Source organism: Monomorium pharaonis, chromosome 3 (assembly GCF_013373865.1).
Source record: "Monomorium pharaonis isolate MP-MQ-018 chromosome 3, ASM1337386v2, whole genome shotgun sequence".
Taxonomy (NCBI): Eukaryota; Metazoa; Arthropoda; class Insecta; order Hymenoptera; family Formicidae; genus Monomorium; species Monomorium pharaonis.
In genome coordinates, this window is record NC_050469.1 from 24,808,710 (window position 1) to 24,828,889 (window position 20,180).

Consider the following 20,180-nt stretch of genomic DNA (forward strand, 5'->3'; position numbering starts at 1 on the left):
ATTAGACCTGACACAAGCGCTGTTTAGCACCCGTTCGACGTTATCCCTCAAAGGATACACTTTATCACGAAGAGGTTGTGACCTAACAACGTCTATTTCCCGTCACCGCCTCTTTCCGCGACCGCATCTCAAATATATGACAAATAGAGTATAATTAAATTAAATGTGTATAAAAAAATATTTATAATTAAAGTATACAGTTTTTTTATTATTTTTCTTAAACATAAAATTAAATTTACAAAAGTGATTGATGATATAACATTCAATATTTTGATTAATCGTGTTTTGAAAAAATTAATAGTACAATATTTGAACTATTTATATTACATAAATATATTTAAAAAAGTAAAAAGGAGGGCTAATCTTTTCAAGACGGTCATGACAAGGACAGTTTTATGAATTCTTTTAAAGGGTAGAAAGGTATTTACATTTTGTCATATGGTACGCATATGTGTAACACATGACAAAACTTATCCTAACCAAAAATTCTTTGTCTAGAGGTCCTAAGTTTTCTATGCGTCAAGCTATGATACAGCATTGACTAATCATGCATTTAAATATCAGTTCTAACTCAAAACATTATCTCATTACAAGAGGAAGTGATTCCACACATTTCAAATGATTCCACAAACTTCTCTAAATTTTTATTTATAATATCAGTACATCTTTCGCAACATTAGCATTAATTAAATCATTAGCACCAATTCAAATAAAATACATTAACACCATAGTACTTGTATATTTCAGTTTTGATTTAAATTAAAAAAAATCTTTTCTTTTATCACCATAGTACTTGTATATTTCAATTTTGATTAAAAAAAAATCTTTTCTTTTATCTCTCTTTTTGTACCAAACAATTCAGATTTGTTTTTCTTCCATTTTATATATTTTTTTCCAAAACGGAAAAAATATGTTTTTTTAAATAAAACTAAACTGTTTTCTTTAATTCAAAAGATACACATTAACAAAAGATACACCTACTGCTTTTAATTATCACTCCGGAAGAAAAAATTCCATTTTATTTATCGTCATTTAATATTGTGTTTATTAAATTGTGCTATGATAAATCGATTGAAAAGTTGTTCCTTGCAAAAAAAGTAAAATATATTTAATAGATTGTCTTTGATTGTGATTTTCTCTTTTTTTCTTTTAAAAGAAATATTTTTAATGTAAAGATAGTACGAATCTAATTTGACTGCTTCCACAGAGTGAGTCAGTCAATCCGTTTGTCACGTGTTTTATATGACTTTAGAGTATAATTACCTATTATAAATTCATTGTGGTTCCAAGTACTGATATCATTGTTAGTTTGTACACATCTTTTGAAATACATGCCGAATATAACTCATGTGAATACACTAATGTTTTTGAACCCATATAACTGCATTGGAATTTTAAAGAGTTTATTTAAAGATCACATAAGTTATACGGATATTTTTATATCAAAAAATTTTATTTAGAATGATAATACAAAAAATTTCTTTTTTATTATTTCTTGTTACTTTACGAGAAATGTATTTATCTACTATTATGTGAGAGATATTTAATATTTTTATGGAATAAAATATAATAAAAGTAATATACTGAGAAAATAATAAAAAATAACTATTTTTTTAGTCATGGCTTAAACATTATTTCTTTTACAGTTTTTATAAATGTAAACTAATAAATGATGTAGATGATACAGATAACATTATTAAAAGGTGATGACGTCACCTTTATTTATGTCTTTGTTTAATTCTGTTTCTAAAATAAGCACTTTTTGGTTACGAATGATAATAATTTATGATTATAAAGTAAATCGGCTAAGTAATGTTAAGTTTATAAGAGCAAATAATCTTTATTTATAAATTGTTTATTTCTTTAATTTATACTTTTACACATAATTTAAAATATGACATCATCAAGCATAGCTTAATGTTTAATTTTATAATATAATTATAATTGAGTTAGTCTAAATTAATACATCTTATTATCTATTAAAAATATTTTGAAATAAACGTTACAAAACAAATATTTTTTTAAGCTCAGCTTTATTGAAATTGAAAAATTAATGTTACATACAATTTAGATGCATACAAATTTAATCCGTTGTTAAATGTTTTCCGCGCTCAAATAATTCACTTTATGAACATATTTAAGGAAGATCTTATTTGTTTTATATTATTTTAGACGTATATATTAATTTTGCATTAATTAATATTTTCTTTATTAAATTAATTCTCTCTCTCTCTTTCTCTCTTTCTCTCTCACCCGTTTCCCGTTTCTTAATTGTTGAATATGTGCGTATCTGTATCACAGAAGACAGGTGATAAAAGGTTCAATCACATAAAATGCAAAATCATGTATATTTAATGTTCTACAAAAATTCTGTGGGAATTCTCTTTACGTTCGTCTTCTATCTCCTAGACTTTAATAAGGTTATAAAATTTTATAATTACAGTTTTTATACAGATGACCTATTTATCTATTTGCAAACAGAACCCGGATATAATCTAAGCAACGCTGTTTGCATGATCAACAACGATACCATTAGCATAGCAGAATAAACAACATATAAAAAGGAAAATTAAATCCAGCCAAAACCATGGCAATGATCATGAGTGAAATATATGTATGAATATGTAAATCACTTCGTTCAACGAGAGGTAATGTCACACACAATATTATAATATTGAACAAGGACTCGGTAAGTTATCTCAAACTTCACCGGGATTACTATCTCTCTTGGGAAAAACAAGTAACATTTCCCTGCATCTATGCACCACTTCATCAATTCAAATTGTGGAAATCTGTTATTGAATGTCCTCCGAAAACATCTGACCATGACTCTGATTTTGCTACTCTGTGATTAAGAACAGTGATTATTGTTATACTGTTGATATTACAAGTAAACAGAATCTTCGGTCGCAAAAAGCTTTGAATGTTTGTGTTTCATCTGTCAGGCAAGGGATGATAAAATTTTATTTTGACAGATACATGTTTTACTATGGATGATTTAAGATACGTTCTCGGCGTAAATATTTCGTAGTATACAATCTTTCTCTATCTAAAAAAAACTTATTCATAAAGATTTTAAATATGCAGACAAGAAGACTTTACGTAATAGGAGAGTTCAAAGTACATTGTTTTAACTTCTATGAATCGAATTTTTCAAGCGATATTTTAGATATTGTCCTGTACAGTTCTAGAATAATATTCCATTCTGAAAAACGTAATGTTACTTCTCTTAATTATTTTATAAACAATCTCTATGACTAATTTATGATTTGCTTAATGCTCATTGTTAATTCTTATTGTCGTTCTTTATTTGCGTTTACATTTGTATCTCTGTTTCTTTGTATTTACGCAAGCACGTTTACCTTAATTTGTATGTACTCAACAAACATGAGCGCCTACACACACACACAAATACAGTATTCTTATTCACCTACGTTTACTAGAATCTTTAATTTTGTATATTTAATTAAATTATGTATTATTTCTGTATTTTTTGGGGAACCATGCTGAATAAATACTGATTCATTCATTCATTTTTTATTCATCTCTCTTTCTCTCTCTCTTTCTCTCTTTGAATTTTTAATTTAAAACATTTTATTTATTAGTTGCTCTAAATTTTTATACATACATAAAACTACAAATATTTTTTAAATTTCTTTTTTACACTTCAAATGTACGTACTTATCTTGTACTTGTTGCTAAGCATTTTATCGGACAACGGAAATAGTAATGGTTTCCACAGTACCTCTGAATTTGATACGCATTTTTTTTATATAAAATGTTTTTGTGTCATTTAAGTTATTCGGTACAGTAGATTCACATGGAGAATAAATTTTATATATACATTGACATACATACATATTTATAGATTTTTCCACAAGATGATCCAAAAAGATTCTCTGGTATTTAAGAGAAATTGGCAATTATATCTACTCGTTATACTTTTCGTGGATCAATATATAAGTCACTAATTTCAGTCAAGACTAAAAATATTAAATATCGATTGTCGTTTGATACCAGCAGAAATTCCACAATTTCTTTTAAAATGGTTTTCATATTTTGGGCATGATATAAAGAATCTAGGTGAATTCTATTCCATGAAAGTAAATCTAAGTCGTCTAATTTAGTTTTGAAATCGCGTTATCGTGAACGGCAATAAGAAAACAAATAACGAACTTACGAGATTGTGAGGAAGCGATGAGTATTTAGACTACTATGTGCCGTACATCACAAATATTTTTTCTTTCTACGATTCTCTCAAGTATTGAAAATAATATTCGGCGGTTGAAAAGTCAATCCACATATAACGATAATCGAGCTATAATTTTACAATCGCAAAATGTCACTTTAATTTCAGATACTGTCTAGATACTTCTGCAAGAAATAGCTGTCTTGTGATAGCACGCGAACGGAGAGTAAGTGATTAAACGAGATAGGCAAAGAAGAAAACAGGAGACAATGCAAAGCAAGATGCCATTCGCGAGCGCCTAATTAGATAATTTAAAATGAATTTAAAACTAAATTAACTGTAAGTCATTTCTGTGCCGGGGGCATCGACAAGGAAAATTGTTTCTATGCTAGAACATCAATAACGACGAAGCTTTCAGCACTGAGAGATTTTAGAAAGTTTTGACGTCCCAGGTCCGTCGAAATGTCTATACTAGGACTTTGCCCTTTAATTAACTTTAATACAATTTTAACTTTAATAGAAATTTAATTATTTAGTCTTAATAAACTTGCAACAAATATGGTCTTTGATTGAATTGATATTAATGAAAAGCCGATATTAAATTAATTATATCTAATTGGACAGTTTGAACGCTATTTGATGGTTTAATTACACCCTATACGTAATACTAAATTGAAATGATTAATTCATAATTTGTTATTTACGTAATTCAGATGATAACACACTTATGTTACGCAATTTAAACTGCAATAATTTCTCTTCTTGAGTTAAATAGAAAATACAAATATATGCGGCATAATGATTTCAGTACGAGCTACACATATCAACTCGAAAGATCAGATAAAAATGCAACGTTGAAGACAAAATATATTGCAGCGAAGCGCGCCTTTCTACTCGACTTTCCAGAACGCTTAGATAAAAGACAAGTGCTATCTCTGACAGTGAACTCTCCTGATCTCCGGCGATCTTTATCGATTCGCGTCCGACTCTTCGTGGAATAGTAATTAAACAGCGGTATCGCCGCGATGGTCATCGACGATGGCAAACGCGAATGTATTCGTACGAGATGGCACAAGTATGTCGACGACGTCGGAGAACCGGCGGCGATTCAAATATAGCGATCGTGCCTTTTTTCCTCGGGCGGATCAACAGTCACCGTGTTATCGGGCTTAAATTATCTGGCAAACTCGTAACTAACATTGGCATCTGGTGCTTTGGCGAATCGATGACGGAGAATGTATAAAATCGTACGCCCCGGCGTAGCCCCGGCGACCGCGACGTAGAGAAAGGGTGGGTAGTGGAAATTGGACGCGGGAGACTTGACGCCGATGCGATTTCAAACGAATATAGCGATATCTCCCTTCGTGCGCGCAACTTTTTATTTGCCGTCGTATCCACCAGGCCTACTCGATACAAGTTGGTGATACGAGAAAAATGTTTCCTCAACGCGAACAATCCCGAATCTCTCGCGGCCCATTAATCTACCGGTCCTTCCTATCTCGGTATTTCGTGTGTTTTAGGATTACGATACACGTGGCCGGCCCCTTCGTGACGTCGGAGCCCTCACATAAATTATAATAAATACAACAGCTCATGTAGCGAATCCATGTCGTCGATTTACATTAACCGTGTTGTTGGGTATTCATTGAGGGGATATCAATCACGAGTTGGTACAGCCGCCAGGATCGGGCCAAATGCCCGTGGAGGATTGCAAGATCTTTCTTCGCTCCTTCGTCGGAAGTAAATTGGAATTCTGTTTTTAACCGTATTATCCCGTTTGCAAACTTTATTCGTTTCATGAAAATAAACGTGTCCCGCGCGCGCGTCGCCACGTCGATTCTATAATCGACGCGACAGGCTAAAATTATTACGTGTTATTTACGTCAACATTACATGCAAAAGTGCATCGGTAAATATCGGATACACACATGCATTCCCGGAGCACTTTCCCAGAGAGATGTTATTGATCTAATTATCGACAACGATAATTTTCATAAATGCGTTTCTTGCACAACTGACATTTAGTTCGCTAAATTGAGAGAAGAGGAATCTAAATGTTCCAGAATAGCAATCTAAATGCTCCAATCTAAATGTAATTTAAATGACAATAGATAACCTTTGGACTATCCTATATATCGATTACGTCGCTGTATAATAACTAGTATTATTTGAAAACCAGAGAGGCACACTTCTGAATATAGGCATATCGTTATGTGAATTTTAAAATATCAATACTGAGCTCACCTCTATCGGACCAACGAACACGATGCAATCTACGTTTTCTATCATCGTTCTCAAGTAAATACGACCCCTATTGATGCGCAGCCATGTATGCTCCCAAGTATGCTTGAGTGCATCACGAATACGCGATCAGTAACAAACGAAAGCCTCAGAGTGACGTAAAACTTTGATATAGTTTTATTTCAAGGATTTCAATCGGCAAATGCATTCGCTCGAATACGTATGTTAGCGCGTAATTTTTCAAGTTCTAAAATTATCCCTTGCCATTGTGTCACGATAGAGTAAATGTGTCTTAATGAAATCATCTGGAGTATTTAGATTGCTTGAATTCAGGAAACTAAATGTCAGTTGTGCAAGAAAGGCATCTAGGTTACGAAAATTATCGTTGTAATCAGATTAATGATATCTCTCTTGGAAAAGGTTCCAGGAATGCATGTGTGTATCCGATATATTTACCGATGCGCTTTTGCATTTGATGTCGGCGTAAATATTACTATAAATGTATCTCAGAGTTAAATAAAAATATATATTATTTCTATTACACATTCGTTAAATATTAATTCAGATTTTATTTTTCAAACGTTATTGATGAAAAAATATACTATTAGTAATGAAGAAAAACATAACTACATATCTATAAATAAGGCACCTGAACTGAATAAGAATCAGCAATGAATAAAGTTCACTTTTGAATTCACTACTTAAAAACGCGTTTTATGCCTGAAGTATATACTTAAAAGTTGTGTCATAAAAAAATAGGTAAAGAGAAGCAAGATGAATTGGAATCTGCACCAACGCGCCTGTTTAATAATAAAAACTTATAACAAGATGGATGTATAAACTGTTTTTATAAAAATTTATAGCAAAATAAGCATACATAATTTTATAATTTGTTATAGCATATTATAATATTCAACTTTCTAATTATAGAAGATAACAAATATATTAATTTTTTGAATAAGTATATTTTTTTAAAAACAACGTACTCAATAAATAAGATTCACTTACCTGGTTATTGTTATTTGTTTGTTATGTGTGAGACTGCATCAGAGGATAACAATTTGTAATACTGTCAACTTTTGAGAAGTTAAATTGCACCCAAATAACTAGAAAATTTCAAATTTCATTAAAAGATTAATTAGAAACAAAATTAAAGATGATTGTGATGTTTAACAAGTAAAACTAATTTCGCTTTTGTGATTAATAATTATTCTAAATTTAATTTAGAAGATAACTTTAGTTTCTTTGTTATTTTTTATATATTTTTTTATTGACCTTATTATTCACATGTATCCAAGTATATAAATAATGTCAGTGTTAAAAATTGTTATTTTTGAGAGCAATTAAAGTTTTGAAATTGAAAAATTTTATACACTCACTTTATACATTCACTTTATTTTAATATTACACACACGCATACACACACAATAGAGTTTTTAAAAATATAAAATTAAAATCCTATTCAATTCAGGTATTTAAAATGAGATTTTATAGATCATTATCAATATATAATTTTTCTTTGATAACTACAAATATTAATGCAAATGCTTCTTTATTTTTATAAAATAATTTTATTTTACACATTAATCATCACCTTAAGCTAACTGAGAATAGATTCCCATATCTTCATAGAAGGTTTCTGAACGAAAAATTTAAAATCACTCTTATTGTGTGTGCGGTGCCTAAAATAAAAAGATTATTAAACAATAGTAGAATCTAATATTCATGTCTCTTTTACAAAAATATTCGAGAGGTCAAAAGTTAAAAGTTTCTTTACTGCTATTGATATTCGTGCTGATCTTTATGCGTGAGAAACACATTCGGTTGTTTCAATTGTTATGTCAATAGTTCTATTGTTTTTTACTAATAGTAGTTTTTTACTAATCGGACAAACAATGTATTGTTTAGTGTACACTTCCCAGGCCAATTATTTCTTTTTTCCCTTTTTTTTTAACCTTTTCTCTCTATTAATACAGAGCAAAACAGTAGAAAATAAAGAGCATATAAATGTTTATAGAGATATATTTATTGCAAAAAAATCCGCGTACATAACTCGTTTGCGCGCATACACACACATACACACACAATATTAAATTCAAAACTTACTATTTGCGCCATCTGAGTCCCTGGAGGTTCAGTAGGCGAGTATCTCATTAAAAGTTATCGAGAACGTATAAGTTTGCCTATAACGCCTGTTAATTAAAAGGTTTTGGAAACTACCACGATTTACGTTGTTAGTGTATGTATATGTCAAACTCATTAGTTGATAATGTTTTTTCTTCTTTATGTATGTATCATCTGTGTATAAGTATAGGTATCACATTTTTAGGGGTCATATGATATGATTTATATTGCATCTACAATGCAATGAGAGATACTTCTATACGTCTCATGTTCCTTCCTGGGGAAAATGTTGCAATAATTGGACGCTGCGGAAGAATTAATTAGTACAATCTACAGGAGTCATCATATTTTCAGTTTCTATTTTAGAACGACGGACGTAAATCGCTATAATTACTTGTTCGAACGTACGACGAACCATCGTACCTTTTCTACAAAACTGGTTATAAATAAATGAACTTTGAATCGATGCGACGGGAATAAAGAGAGACATGTAAATAAGAGGTCGACGTTGTCCGATAGGTGCTAAAAATTTTGTTCCTTCATTTATCATATACACAGAGTGTTCCAGAACTATTCTTGTTTTTCTTATAAATATCGAAATACACTAAAAAAAAAGAGTGATGATTATTTATGCATCAACAACTTTTATGTAACAAACTATGGAGACTTAAATGTAACTTCTTTTTGTTTTTCAACTTTAAATCTTGAAAGATCTAATCAAATCTTATTTAAAAATCTTACTTTAATTAAATTATTTAATTTTACTTCTCTCATCTTTTTTTTCTCAAAAATCATATTACATTTAATTAAATCGCAATTAAATAAAAAGTCAGCAAAAACCTATTTTAGCGTGCTTACTAGGGCTACTTTGTTTTTTAAATAAGGATTAAAACACTAGTAAGCGAAAGAGAAAGAATGCTAAAAATAATTGTTACACGTGTATGAGTTTCGAAAAATCTAAATTCAATGTCACACGCTATGTATTTTGTCGTCACGCATGTTAATTTGTGGCAGTAAACAGCGAAGCTATTAGTTAACAAAATAAAAGAGATATTAACCCAGTATATAAAACTGGCGGTTAATTAATGAAAAACGTCCTTGGATCATGGAAGTCAAGGTAATTTGAACGGCAGCCAATTACATGTGTCTTTCGGGGGAGACTCAGATCGACCAACGTCATCCGCAAACACTCCCACGAAGCCGCAACCACGTTACTTGAGAGCCGAGACGATCTTTCCGAACGTAGGCAGGACCTTGCGACATGCGTGGCCAAACAGTGATCGAAAGAACGTGCGTCAGGTGACGGCTACATGGAAGAGATAGAAACTGGGCGGACACGATTAGGTGCGCACGGCGAGGCACCCAGCCCGGCGGGTTAAAACAGGTAGGGGATGGATTTTACAGGACAGCGAAGGTCGGACCGGGATCCTTCATTCCAAGCCCTTGATTTTGCGATCTCTGCTTTAATGCTAGAGGAAAGAGAGAGAGAGAGAGAGAGAGAGAGAGGGGGGGGGGGAGAAAGGAAGAGTCGTCCGTCAACTGAGAAGAGAAAACCGAAACTGCAGACATGCCCGAGATATTTCCAGGCATCAGTATCCGTCGGCAATATAGACGATATTCTTTTTATTTCGCATGCATCTTTGTGTCTCGAGCTACATAGGGGTTGAATAGATGTACGCTCGAACGAGTCACGGACAATGTTAGCCGGCGACAATGCGGTGTCACGTACTCGTGATGAGTACGGAATTGTCGTACGGTATCGCGCGGACAGAATGGTGGCGGACCCGTGATGGCCACATCACCTTTGACCGTATCGCTGCGAAACGTCATACGAAGTCGCAGGGTGTATACGGTCCGGGGGTGCTTAGGGCTCGCGGCAGCTTTAATCCGTTCATGGGCGCGTTGGCCGGGGTGGTGGCGAGACGCGGCGAGGTGAGGTGAGGCGAGGCGAGGCGAAGCAAGGCGAGGCCAGGCGAGAGAGGCAAGAAGGGATGAAAGCCACCCCGTCGTCGCTCACCCCGGTGTCGGAGGAGAGGGGTGAGCGCCGGGAGAATGCGCGTTGTATTAAAGCGCCGGGTCCTCGCCGCGCAGCGTGGGAGTTAGTTCTGGTGAGGGCGCCAGGCAGCTCACTCACCGAAGTAACCCACCGTCCCAACCCTTCGATCCTCCACATCCCTCGACCTTCGACCAACAAAGCAACCATCCACGGCCGCAACCTCCTCACCATTCGATTCCGTCGTCGCTTCCCGTCGGTCGAGAGCATCTACTTCCGCGCCGTGAAGAAAAGGGAGCGACTCGGCCACTCGTCGCACGGCACCCTCGCGAGGATCTCCTCCAGTGCAAGCGCGTCAACGACGGCGTTCGCGAGGGGGTGTGCAGCTACGAGAAGCGGTGCTGTCGCGCGACGTGCCGAGGTTGGGTGAGCGGAAAAGAGTTACGCATCGTGGTAGACGAAGTGAGAGAATAAGAGAGGGAGAGAGACGGAGTAAGAGAGAGAGATAGAGCCAAACAAGAGAAGAGAGAAAGAGAGAGGGAACGTTCTTGTCGCTCAATGGAACACCGGCGCGGCCGGTCGAGATCGTCGGCGACGTCAGCACGAGAAGTCGGGCAACCGCGGGAAACAGCCTTTAACCTTTGAAATACGCCGCGCGATTATAGTCGTAGACCAGACATCATCGTAAAAGACCGGTGTTAGAAAAGCCTACAGAAAGAAAAGGAGAGAGAGAGAGAGAGAGAAAGAGTGAGTGGGAGGAGAGGAGGTGAAACGGGAGTGACAAGAGAGAAGGGGGCTCTGGTATAACTGCGCTAGAACGAATCATTAGAACAACTTGAAAGATTTGTCCCGGTGACTTCGCAGTGATATCGCGGTGATTCCGATCGTGTACCCTCGGTATATACAACGTCAGACATCACACGTACGCACGCACGCAACTTTAGCGCGAGCGAGCAAACAAGACAAGTGAGAAAAAGAGAGAGAGAGAGAGAGAGAGAGAGAGAGAGAGTACGCGCGCGCGCGCGCACGACATCTCACGCCCATATATGAACGGCCATACGGAAGCGGAGCGTGGCGACTGACGAAGATGTCAGTGAATGAATCGCACCCTGTCGTGTGTAACCGGACGACGACGTACGTGGTATGATCGCACGGGGTGCTGTCAGGGTGCTACTGCTGTCGAGGCAACCATAGGTCTCTCTCCGTGGCGCGCAACGATCGAGCGGGAGACGAAGAGATAGCGTGATGCACGACGAACGCCGCCGTAACGGTAGCTTCAGCCAGAAACCTAGGTGTCCGCTGAGGAGGGCGGAGCAGTAAACAGGAGAGAAAAGCGCGATCGCGTGCAAGAAGGACCGGACGCATCATCCCTTTCATCCGAGGACGAAAGAGAAGACCGCCTCGAGACGAGGAGACATCCTATATCGTGTAACGCGGTACCGCACGAGGAAAGATAAACGGAGACTGGGCGAGGAAACAGATATAAAGAAAGAAGAGACGACAGGAAAAGTGAAGTAAGATAAAGAAAGAGAGAAAGGAAATAGGAATAGTGAAAAGAGAAGAGAACAAAAGAGAGAAGCAAAGATAAATAAAGGAGGACGAGAAAAGGAAAAGGGAGAGATATTAGGTTCGGGAGAAGCGGCATCACGGAACGGCGCGACGCGACGCGGAGGGTCGAGGGAAGAAAAAGAGGCCGAGGCGGGAGATCGGGGGAGATCCGAAAGCTCGCAAGAAAAACGCAGGCACGGCAGGCGCGCGGAGGCGAGATATCAAGAAGCAAGTATTATCCACGTAATGCCCCGCGTTTAACACTGCACCTCCTATCGATGAACCGTAATCTCTGTCTATAACTTTCCGGGCGTCTCTCGCGCCCGGGCATCCTCTCACTATATATATATATATATAATATATATAACTCGGTGTACCTTTTTTTTCTGCCTTTGTTCTACACACCCTGTGTACCTCTGTCGCAATACACGCTCGTGTACCGCCTACTCCCGCGTCTCGCACCGACAAACGCGCACCGCTCTCTGCCACGGCAAGCCTTTGCTTTTTGAACGTTTTTCGGGGCACCTGTTGATATGATCGACCTACATACCACACTGCTATCCACATTATGTCACCCTGTCATCGCCGTACGGCTAGATCATCGGATTCGTCACTCCGGCCCGGTACTCGCGGATCGTCGCGTCCCGCGTGTCGGTCCAGCTCGTGCGAGTTACACGCGGCCGAATCGTTTTCCTCGCGCGACGGCGCAGCTTTTAGAACGACCTGAAGGAATCCCCGATACTTGACTATCGGTTTCGTAAAGTTACCTCGGTTCCTCATCTCCTAATGCAATCGCGACTCTCGTTTTGCTTTGCTCGATAATTTGCGACGCAAAATTGCATGATGAATTGCTCAAACATAAGTACATAAGAATGATTTGAAGTAAGGATTGCGTTTTCTCTCATCGAATTTAGCACAAAGTATAACGTCGTATTAAAATCCTCGTCGTGAGTTTGAAATAAAATTCAGAATCACTTGGGAAATTGTTTGAAAAGATCGATTCATAGATTTTTATAGGTAAACGCGGAATTCCCGGGCAAACCCTTGAGTGATTAGTAGGTCCGAGTGGGTATCGATATTCGAGTCCATCACCGAGCTAGGAATTAACTCGAACGAAACTTGGGGTCAAGTACGTGAATCGGATCCTAGCGTTCGACCTGGCGTACAAGTAATTTAGGGTTTACAGGAAGAACGTATAAGAGAGCCGGAGGGAATCGCGCCGGTAGAACTAACCTCCTGCAAACTTCGCGTTGCGATGGGCACGAACAGATTCGCTCCGTAATGGCATACCCCGCGAAAATGTGACTTTATGACGTCACGTACGCGCGGCTTATCTCGGGCTCTCGAAACTTGGGTAGGCGCGGTTATTTACAAGCGGACGCATATCGGATGATTATTAGCGCGTAATCGCGATTGCCGCTGGGGCGTCATAGCTTGATTTCCGCTTTGTGAAAACAAACGATATCCGGGACGTTCGATACGTGAAAAGGAAGGGTGGCTAGGGACGCATACGACAGAGAGGAAGCGGAAAAGAGAGGGTGGGCCGAGTGAAAGAGCAGAGAGAGATAGAGAGGAAAAAGGAAAGAGAGAGCTAGAGAGAGAGAGAGGCAAGGAAGAAAAGGTAAGCGGATGTGAGGAAACAACGCCGAGGGAAAGGGTTGTCTCTCGGAGAGATGGTAGCTTTATTGGCGAAGCGCGAAACAATCGCGGGCGTTTAACATGAGTGGCACCATCGATTGGTTTAAATGTTGTCCACACTCGAGCACCTTATACGCATCTATGAGCACGCACGATGAGCACCTCCGATAACCACCTCCACACGTCGCAGCACTTCTGTTGAATATATATCCTGAGAAAAAAAAAACAAATCAAAAGTAATAGATAAGTAAAAGAAAAAATATCACCACAAATCTTTTTGTGTTCCTGGCACTCACGATTATAGGGATTCTCGCACGTTATTCTCTATTAACGACCTGATTTCAGGACGGTCGGTACAGGACGTGTGCGCTTTATCACGAAGGGAAAGCCAAGGTCGTGGCTACTATCATGGACTACCGAAAGTGAAGCGTATCGATTAGAAGAGCGAGCATAACGCAATCAAATGTCAAACGTGATACACCGTGCGCTCGAGTCAGCGACTTATCCCCGATAGAAACAGAGAGAGATAGAAAGAGGGATAAACAGAGAAAGAGAGAGAGAGAGAGAGGCCCGTACACTTCTCGGATTCCCCGTGGTCCCCAATTGGAGCATGCTAGGCAGATCGCAGTCGCTGCAATTGCACGCGTAACCCCGTTGCGTTTTCTATGCAATAATTGTCGTTGTGTCGTAACATATCGCCGCTCGTGATTTTTTATCAAGTTTAGCCTTCCCTTTCTCGATATCAATCGACCCCCGTATCTCCCGCCCACCCTCTACACACACAGACACACACACAACACACATATACACACACTCGCGCGCGCGCGCGCATATACACACATACGTACACCTACATCTACACCTACTACATGTACGCATATACATATATATACGCACATGTTCCATCCTCAACTTCCTAGTGTACCTACCGCGAGTTCAAACGAAAAGTCGGCCTAACTCAGAGTTGCTACAGACGTGCCTTTAGACTGGCAGTGAATAGTAAGCAGCTAAAGAGAACGAACAAGAAAACACAAAAGAGAAAAGAGCATTATTGCTGTTCATTTAGGTCAATTATAACACCACGCCCAGCCGTATAATCGGGTGCGTCAAAAGTGGTGGTAGAGAAGGAAGAATAAGAAAGAGATATATACGCATAGATATATATATAGACAGATAGAAAAAGCTAGAAGGGGTAAAAGGAAAAAAGAAAAAAGAGAAGGGGAAGAGAAAGAGAGAGAGAGAAAAGAAAAAAAATAGACGAAAACGAAACGTTAATGATTTGTAAAATGGCGGTTTGCATGTTCTGGCTTCTCACCTACGTGGGACAGGGGCTGGATTTGGCGGTGGGGAATCGACCCGTGATCATACAAGTACAAGGCACACAGGGACTCGACTATCGTCACGGAAGCGGTAGCATTAGAAAGAAGAGCGAGCTGAGCTCGGTAGGTGGCAACCTGTTGCATTTCAGGATATATCCTTCCGATGGTCCCCACCGGGACGACCTGTCGAACTGGTTGGTCTTCAACGACGAGCCACGGATATCCTCGTGGTCGCCCGCGGGTATGCTGATCGACGACATCGTCAAGGAGCCGCGGGAGCTCCAGAACGTGTTCTTCGCCCTGTCGCCCGCCGTGCTGAACGTTCTCTATTCCGAGTACGTGACGTCGCAGCCGCACACCGCGACGCAGCCCCACGTCGCGGCGGAGTCCTACGTCCACGACGACGGGAATCATCTGCTCGGCGGCCGGCAACAAGCCCATCAGCGTCCGAAGAAACGGCGCATCGGATGCCGGCACCCGCTGAGGGGCCCGCTCAGTCTGCCGATACTGGTGTGCGACGAGGCTGGCAAGAAGGCTACCACCCTTCAGGAATCTAGACAATCGAATCAAGACGATCTCTACGCGGAGCAGAGATTTAACACTGCGACGAGTACGAAGACTGATCTCGCGCGCGCCGAGGGCGGCGGCACCCCGCTTAACTTACCTACGAATGGCGGCTTCGTACCGAAGGCCTTCGCCTACGAGACTAGCGGTAACAAACTACCCAGCAAGCGGAATAGCCAGATAACGATTGGACGGCGTTCGATCGACGCGCAAGGGGAATCCCCGGGACACCAGGCTCAAGCCTCCTCGGCGTCCTCGGCGTCGTCCGCCGGCGCGAGCATCGCCTCGCAGCTCATGCTGAGATCAATTCGGGGAAGTATACAGTACGACGTGCCGCAGATCGGTAAGTAGTACCGTCTCGCTCTACGTAGAATAGATATTCGTGAAGATGTACCAGATTAATCACTGAAATGATTTAAAACTTTCCAAAAAATTATTCAGAAATATATATACACGTATATAGACAAATATATTATTCTACTAACAGTATTTTTTTTCTTACTTCGTTTTTTAGTAGATATAAGTAAAAATATGTTTTACCTGCTTACTCTTGTCCTCTTTCTTCTTTTCTTCTCTCTTTTATTATAAATATCAATACATTTGCATAAAATTTTTACAGTTTAATTAATTTTGCGGGCAGTTGTAAAATGTAAACAAAAAGAAAAATGCCCTTTCAAAAAAATCAATTTGATTAGCTTTCATTTTGTGAATATCGACACACGTCAAAGCATCTATCGTATCATAAGTTATAGCGATACGTTAATTTTAAATATTCTGATAACCTTAAATGCCAAATTCCCTGATAACTCTTTTTCGTATATAAAAAGCATACGTCAATCTCAACTTTGATAAAATGTAATCCTCTCTTTCGTTTTCCCCGTAACTTTTTTGCAAAAATATGTGGATTTAAAATGAATTTAAAAAGTTTTACTTTTGCGAAACTGAATAATGTAATAATTTATAAAATAAAAGAGATGAGTTTTTTCCATTTATTTGCTTACTTTTCGTTCTTATCTATTCCTAATATTTCAATCACTTATTGACATAACTCTGAATGCTGAATAAAAAGCTGGATTGAATAGAATTTGCATTGGGATATATTGATTTTGAGGCATTATTCCATTTACTTTAAATTCCTGTTGCTTCTCGTGAAAAATTAAAATATGAACAATACATGTATCTCTTAAAAATAAAAATAAAAAAATTAGTCATAACATTTAAAAATGTTCAAAAGCTCATTATTATATACGTGGAATTGTGTACGTCTATTTCTCGCAAATCCCGTGATTTCCTCGTAAAATCTCTGCGCTCGCATAAAAACGGTGAAATTTGTTCTAATTTTTTTTAAATATGAATCGAATGAGTGCGTTATGATATGAATATACGTGGCATGAGTTACACGAGCAGAACAGGTCTATAAATCCAAATGAAATGCGTCGCGCGCGAGAAATACAGACAAAGCGCTTCTGCAAATAAAGAAAAAGTAACGAAACGCTGTCGCATGAGTGTGCCCGCCGTCCCTCCCAAATTTATTGATCGAGGAGAGCCGACGACGGGGGCGAATCTGCGACAAGAGGATGGCGAGGAACAGAGGTATGCCAGTAAACATTCTCCGGTTGTGTGAACGGTACTCAGAAATCTAAAACGTGAGAAGCGTGCGGAATGCGAGGGGATATTTTCATTGAAAGTTTCCTTAAAATGCCAGATCCACTTTGAAAAGAGAGACGTTATAAAAACGTAAAAACAAAGTGCGCGCGTTTGTACGTCATTTTATCATGATCCGTTCGGGTCGTGATATATAAAGCGATAGGTCACAATGTAAAATGCTACGGGAGTCCATTTTGCTATCGCGATAATAATCGTGATAGCGAGCTTAACATCGAAATTTACACTCGTCGACCCATATCTCCCACATCGTACACATACATATTTGGTGTTACATTACTATCCAAGACTCGTCCTACGCGCCGAATGAGATCTTCGTATTAAGCAAGTAGTACGGAGGAACCGTGCTAACCACATTTAGCATGCACTGAGCATACGAGCTTTTGAAATACACCGTCATGCTGAGCAAATAATGTAGAGTCAGTCAATTATATTTAATACTGAACAACGCGGCGAGAATATCAGAACATTGAAATGTATACTTAGATATTAATACGATCCAGCTGCCGATTAACGACAATAAAATTTACAGTAATTATCATAATTACAGAATGGATCGATATTTAGTTGACGTTTGAAATGATAATCGAAAAAGTGTTTGTTTTTATAAACTGCAGAGAATAAAAATATCGAATACGCTCAAACGTAATCGGACAAAGAGTAAACAAAAAAATATGGAAAGCAATAATCGAAATAATGAAAATTTCATATGGGAACCTGAATGTTTTTACGTTGGAAAGATGATACTCGCTTCTCCTATGTACGTTTTTCCAATTCCGCGATATCTCTCATGCGCGATTTTTCCGATTTGACCGAGATATCGGATAACCTTCGTATGCATAATACCCATACGTTCTACCTAAGCATATAACGTCAGCTTCGTACAAACGGATTGAAGAAGGATTCTTGCGATACTATTTACAGAATGTCCAGTCTCCGAAGACGGAATGGAAAGATTCGCTTGTCCGACCGCAGATAGAATGGGTAGATATCATTGCATCGACGATCATGTCCTGTGCGACGGCTTCATAGACTGTCCTACAGGCGAGGACGAGGACAGGCAAGCCTGTATGTTTTATAAAACTGTGAGTAAAGTTATGTGATAGTTTTTACATATATTTTATATACATATGTATCTCCTTGGATCCCTCGTGTGTCCCCTAACACGTAAGAGTTCTGATGAATTTGATCCTTTTCATAAAAGAAAAAAATCCCCAATCGAAATACAGAGCATTACTTTTTTTTTGCCTTAAAACTTGGAAATAATATCGTATATTTCTTTTTTCCCCGATCCAAATAAATTTAGAGGGAGGTCTTAGTAACGCGCGAGGATTCCATCTAAATTTTCATCAGCTGGTTAAGACTAAAAGATACGCGTGGCTTATATATATATATATATTTTACATTTTCTATGTAAAACCCCTGCTGAACTTTTAAAGTGACTTTCGTTATAAAGTTCAAAAGAAAATGGAGGCGTGCGTTTGCGCTAAACGGTGGGTGTAATATCAAGAGCCCGTTTTCTGACCAGGGCTGGTAGTATTTTCCGGGAAGGTTTGGAGCAAAATACGGGGAACACAATCTTTTTGTTAATTCACACACCATTTGCTTGCACGTGCGGAAAATAGCTTGCACGTCGATAAATTTGTGTTACCCAATTTTCCTTTTCGCGTCAAGGGGATGCTATCAGCGCGGTAGGATAGTCAAGGTTCCTATATACATAAACTAATACCATTGACATCAGTTCAGATTAAAAAAAAATACGTATCTTTTACTTTTATAAAAGCAGTGCTAAAAATTAATAAAAAGATTAGATATCTCTAAAATAATTCGTTGAAGTAAAGATACAAAATTGCCGATCAAGCTCTGATATTTGAATAGCAAGACTGAATTGAATGAAGACAAATTGTGGAGATTATACGTTTCAATTATTAATCGTAACCATGCACGAGTAACGCGTACAGGAAGAAGCGTTACGATCTCTCATTTTTCTTTTCTGCGTAAAACTTTAAGCCGATAAATAATACAATTGCATCCCGATATGTTTCAGACGAAAGCGCATCTGGACGTATTAGCGGATGCCATACTACGATGGGCGAGAGGACGCTAATTTCTTCTTTGTTGACGATGAATCTCCAAGCTGTACATAAAACCACAAGTCTGATACGTCTACTTCTTTATATATTCATCGATATCTTTTTCTCCTACATTAATCTATTTTCCGGAAACTGTTTTCTCTCTATGTTTGGCGCATAGAGACGTTCATATTGAAATCAAACTCAGGGGAACGTTAAGATGAACCGTCTCTCTCTCTCTCTCTCTTTCTATCTCTCGTTCTGTCCTCTTTCTCTCTTTCCCCTCCCCCCCTTTCTCTCACTCTGTCTCCTTTTTCCCTTTCTCTCTCTTTCTTTCTCTCCTTCTCTTTCCGAGAAGAGAATATGACCGCTCGACTTAATCTCCGAGAGGACACGGCATGGTTCTAACTACACTAAAAATCGGTTAGCAAGGTCTATCGTAACCAAGATATCCTCACATAAAGTACAAATTAAGGTGTCCGAACTTTTAGGATGTTATAAATAAAGTTCGTAAGAGAGTTATGGCATTTTAACGCCGCTGTGTATGGCGCACGAGAGAGAGTACCCGACTCGGATAATTTCAGTTCTATAAGCATCTACCAGCTATATACTAACACACAGATAATGTATTACGATTTCATATTGAGCGATTTCCGCGAGATCGTAACTAACTCTTTAACGACTTTATTTTGGTACAATAAAGTAATTTTGAAGACTGAGAACTATTTACTTCATTCCCAGAGTTAAACACGCGGCTTTGCCGTCGCGCCGAACCGGTAGGAACGAACGATCGTATCGTTTGGCAAGGAACGGGCACGTGTACCTAG

General features: G+C 38.4%; 1 protein-coding gene across 1 annotated transcript; it reads left to right on the top strand.

Moving 5' to 3' along the window:
* Positions 1-10,628: 10,628 nt before the first annotated feature.
* LOC105829370 lies at positions 10,629-20,075 on the top strand. Its single transcript, XM_012668147.3, has 3 exons — positions 10,629-15,959; positions 18,206-18,366; positions 19,329-20,075. The coding sequence occupies exons 1-3, from the start codon at positions 15,008-15,010 to the stop codon at positions 19,386-19,388; spliced, it is 1,173 nt and encodes a 390-aa protein (XP_012523601.1). The 5' UTR covers positions 10,629-15,007; the 3' UTR covers positions 19,389-20,075.
* The last annotated feature ends 105 nt before the right edge of the window (positions 20,076-20,180 follow it).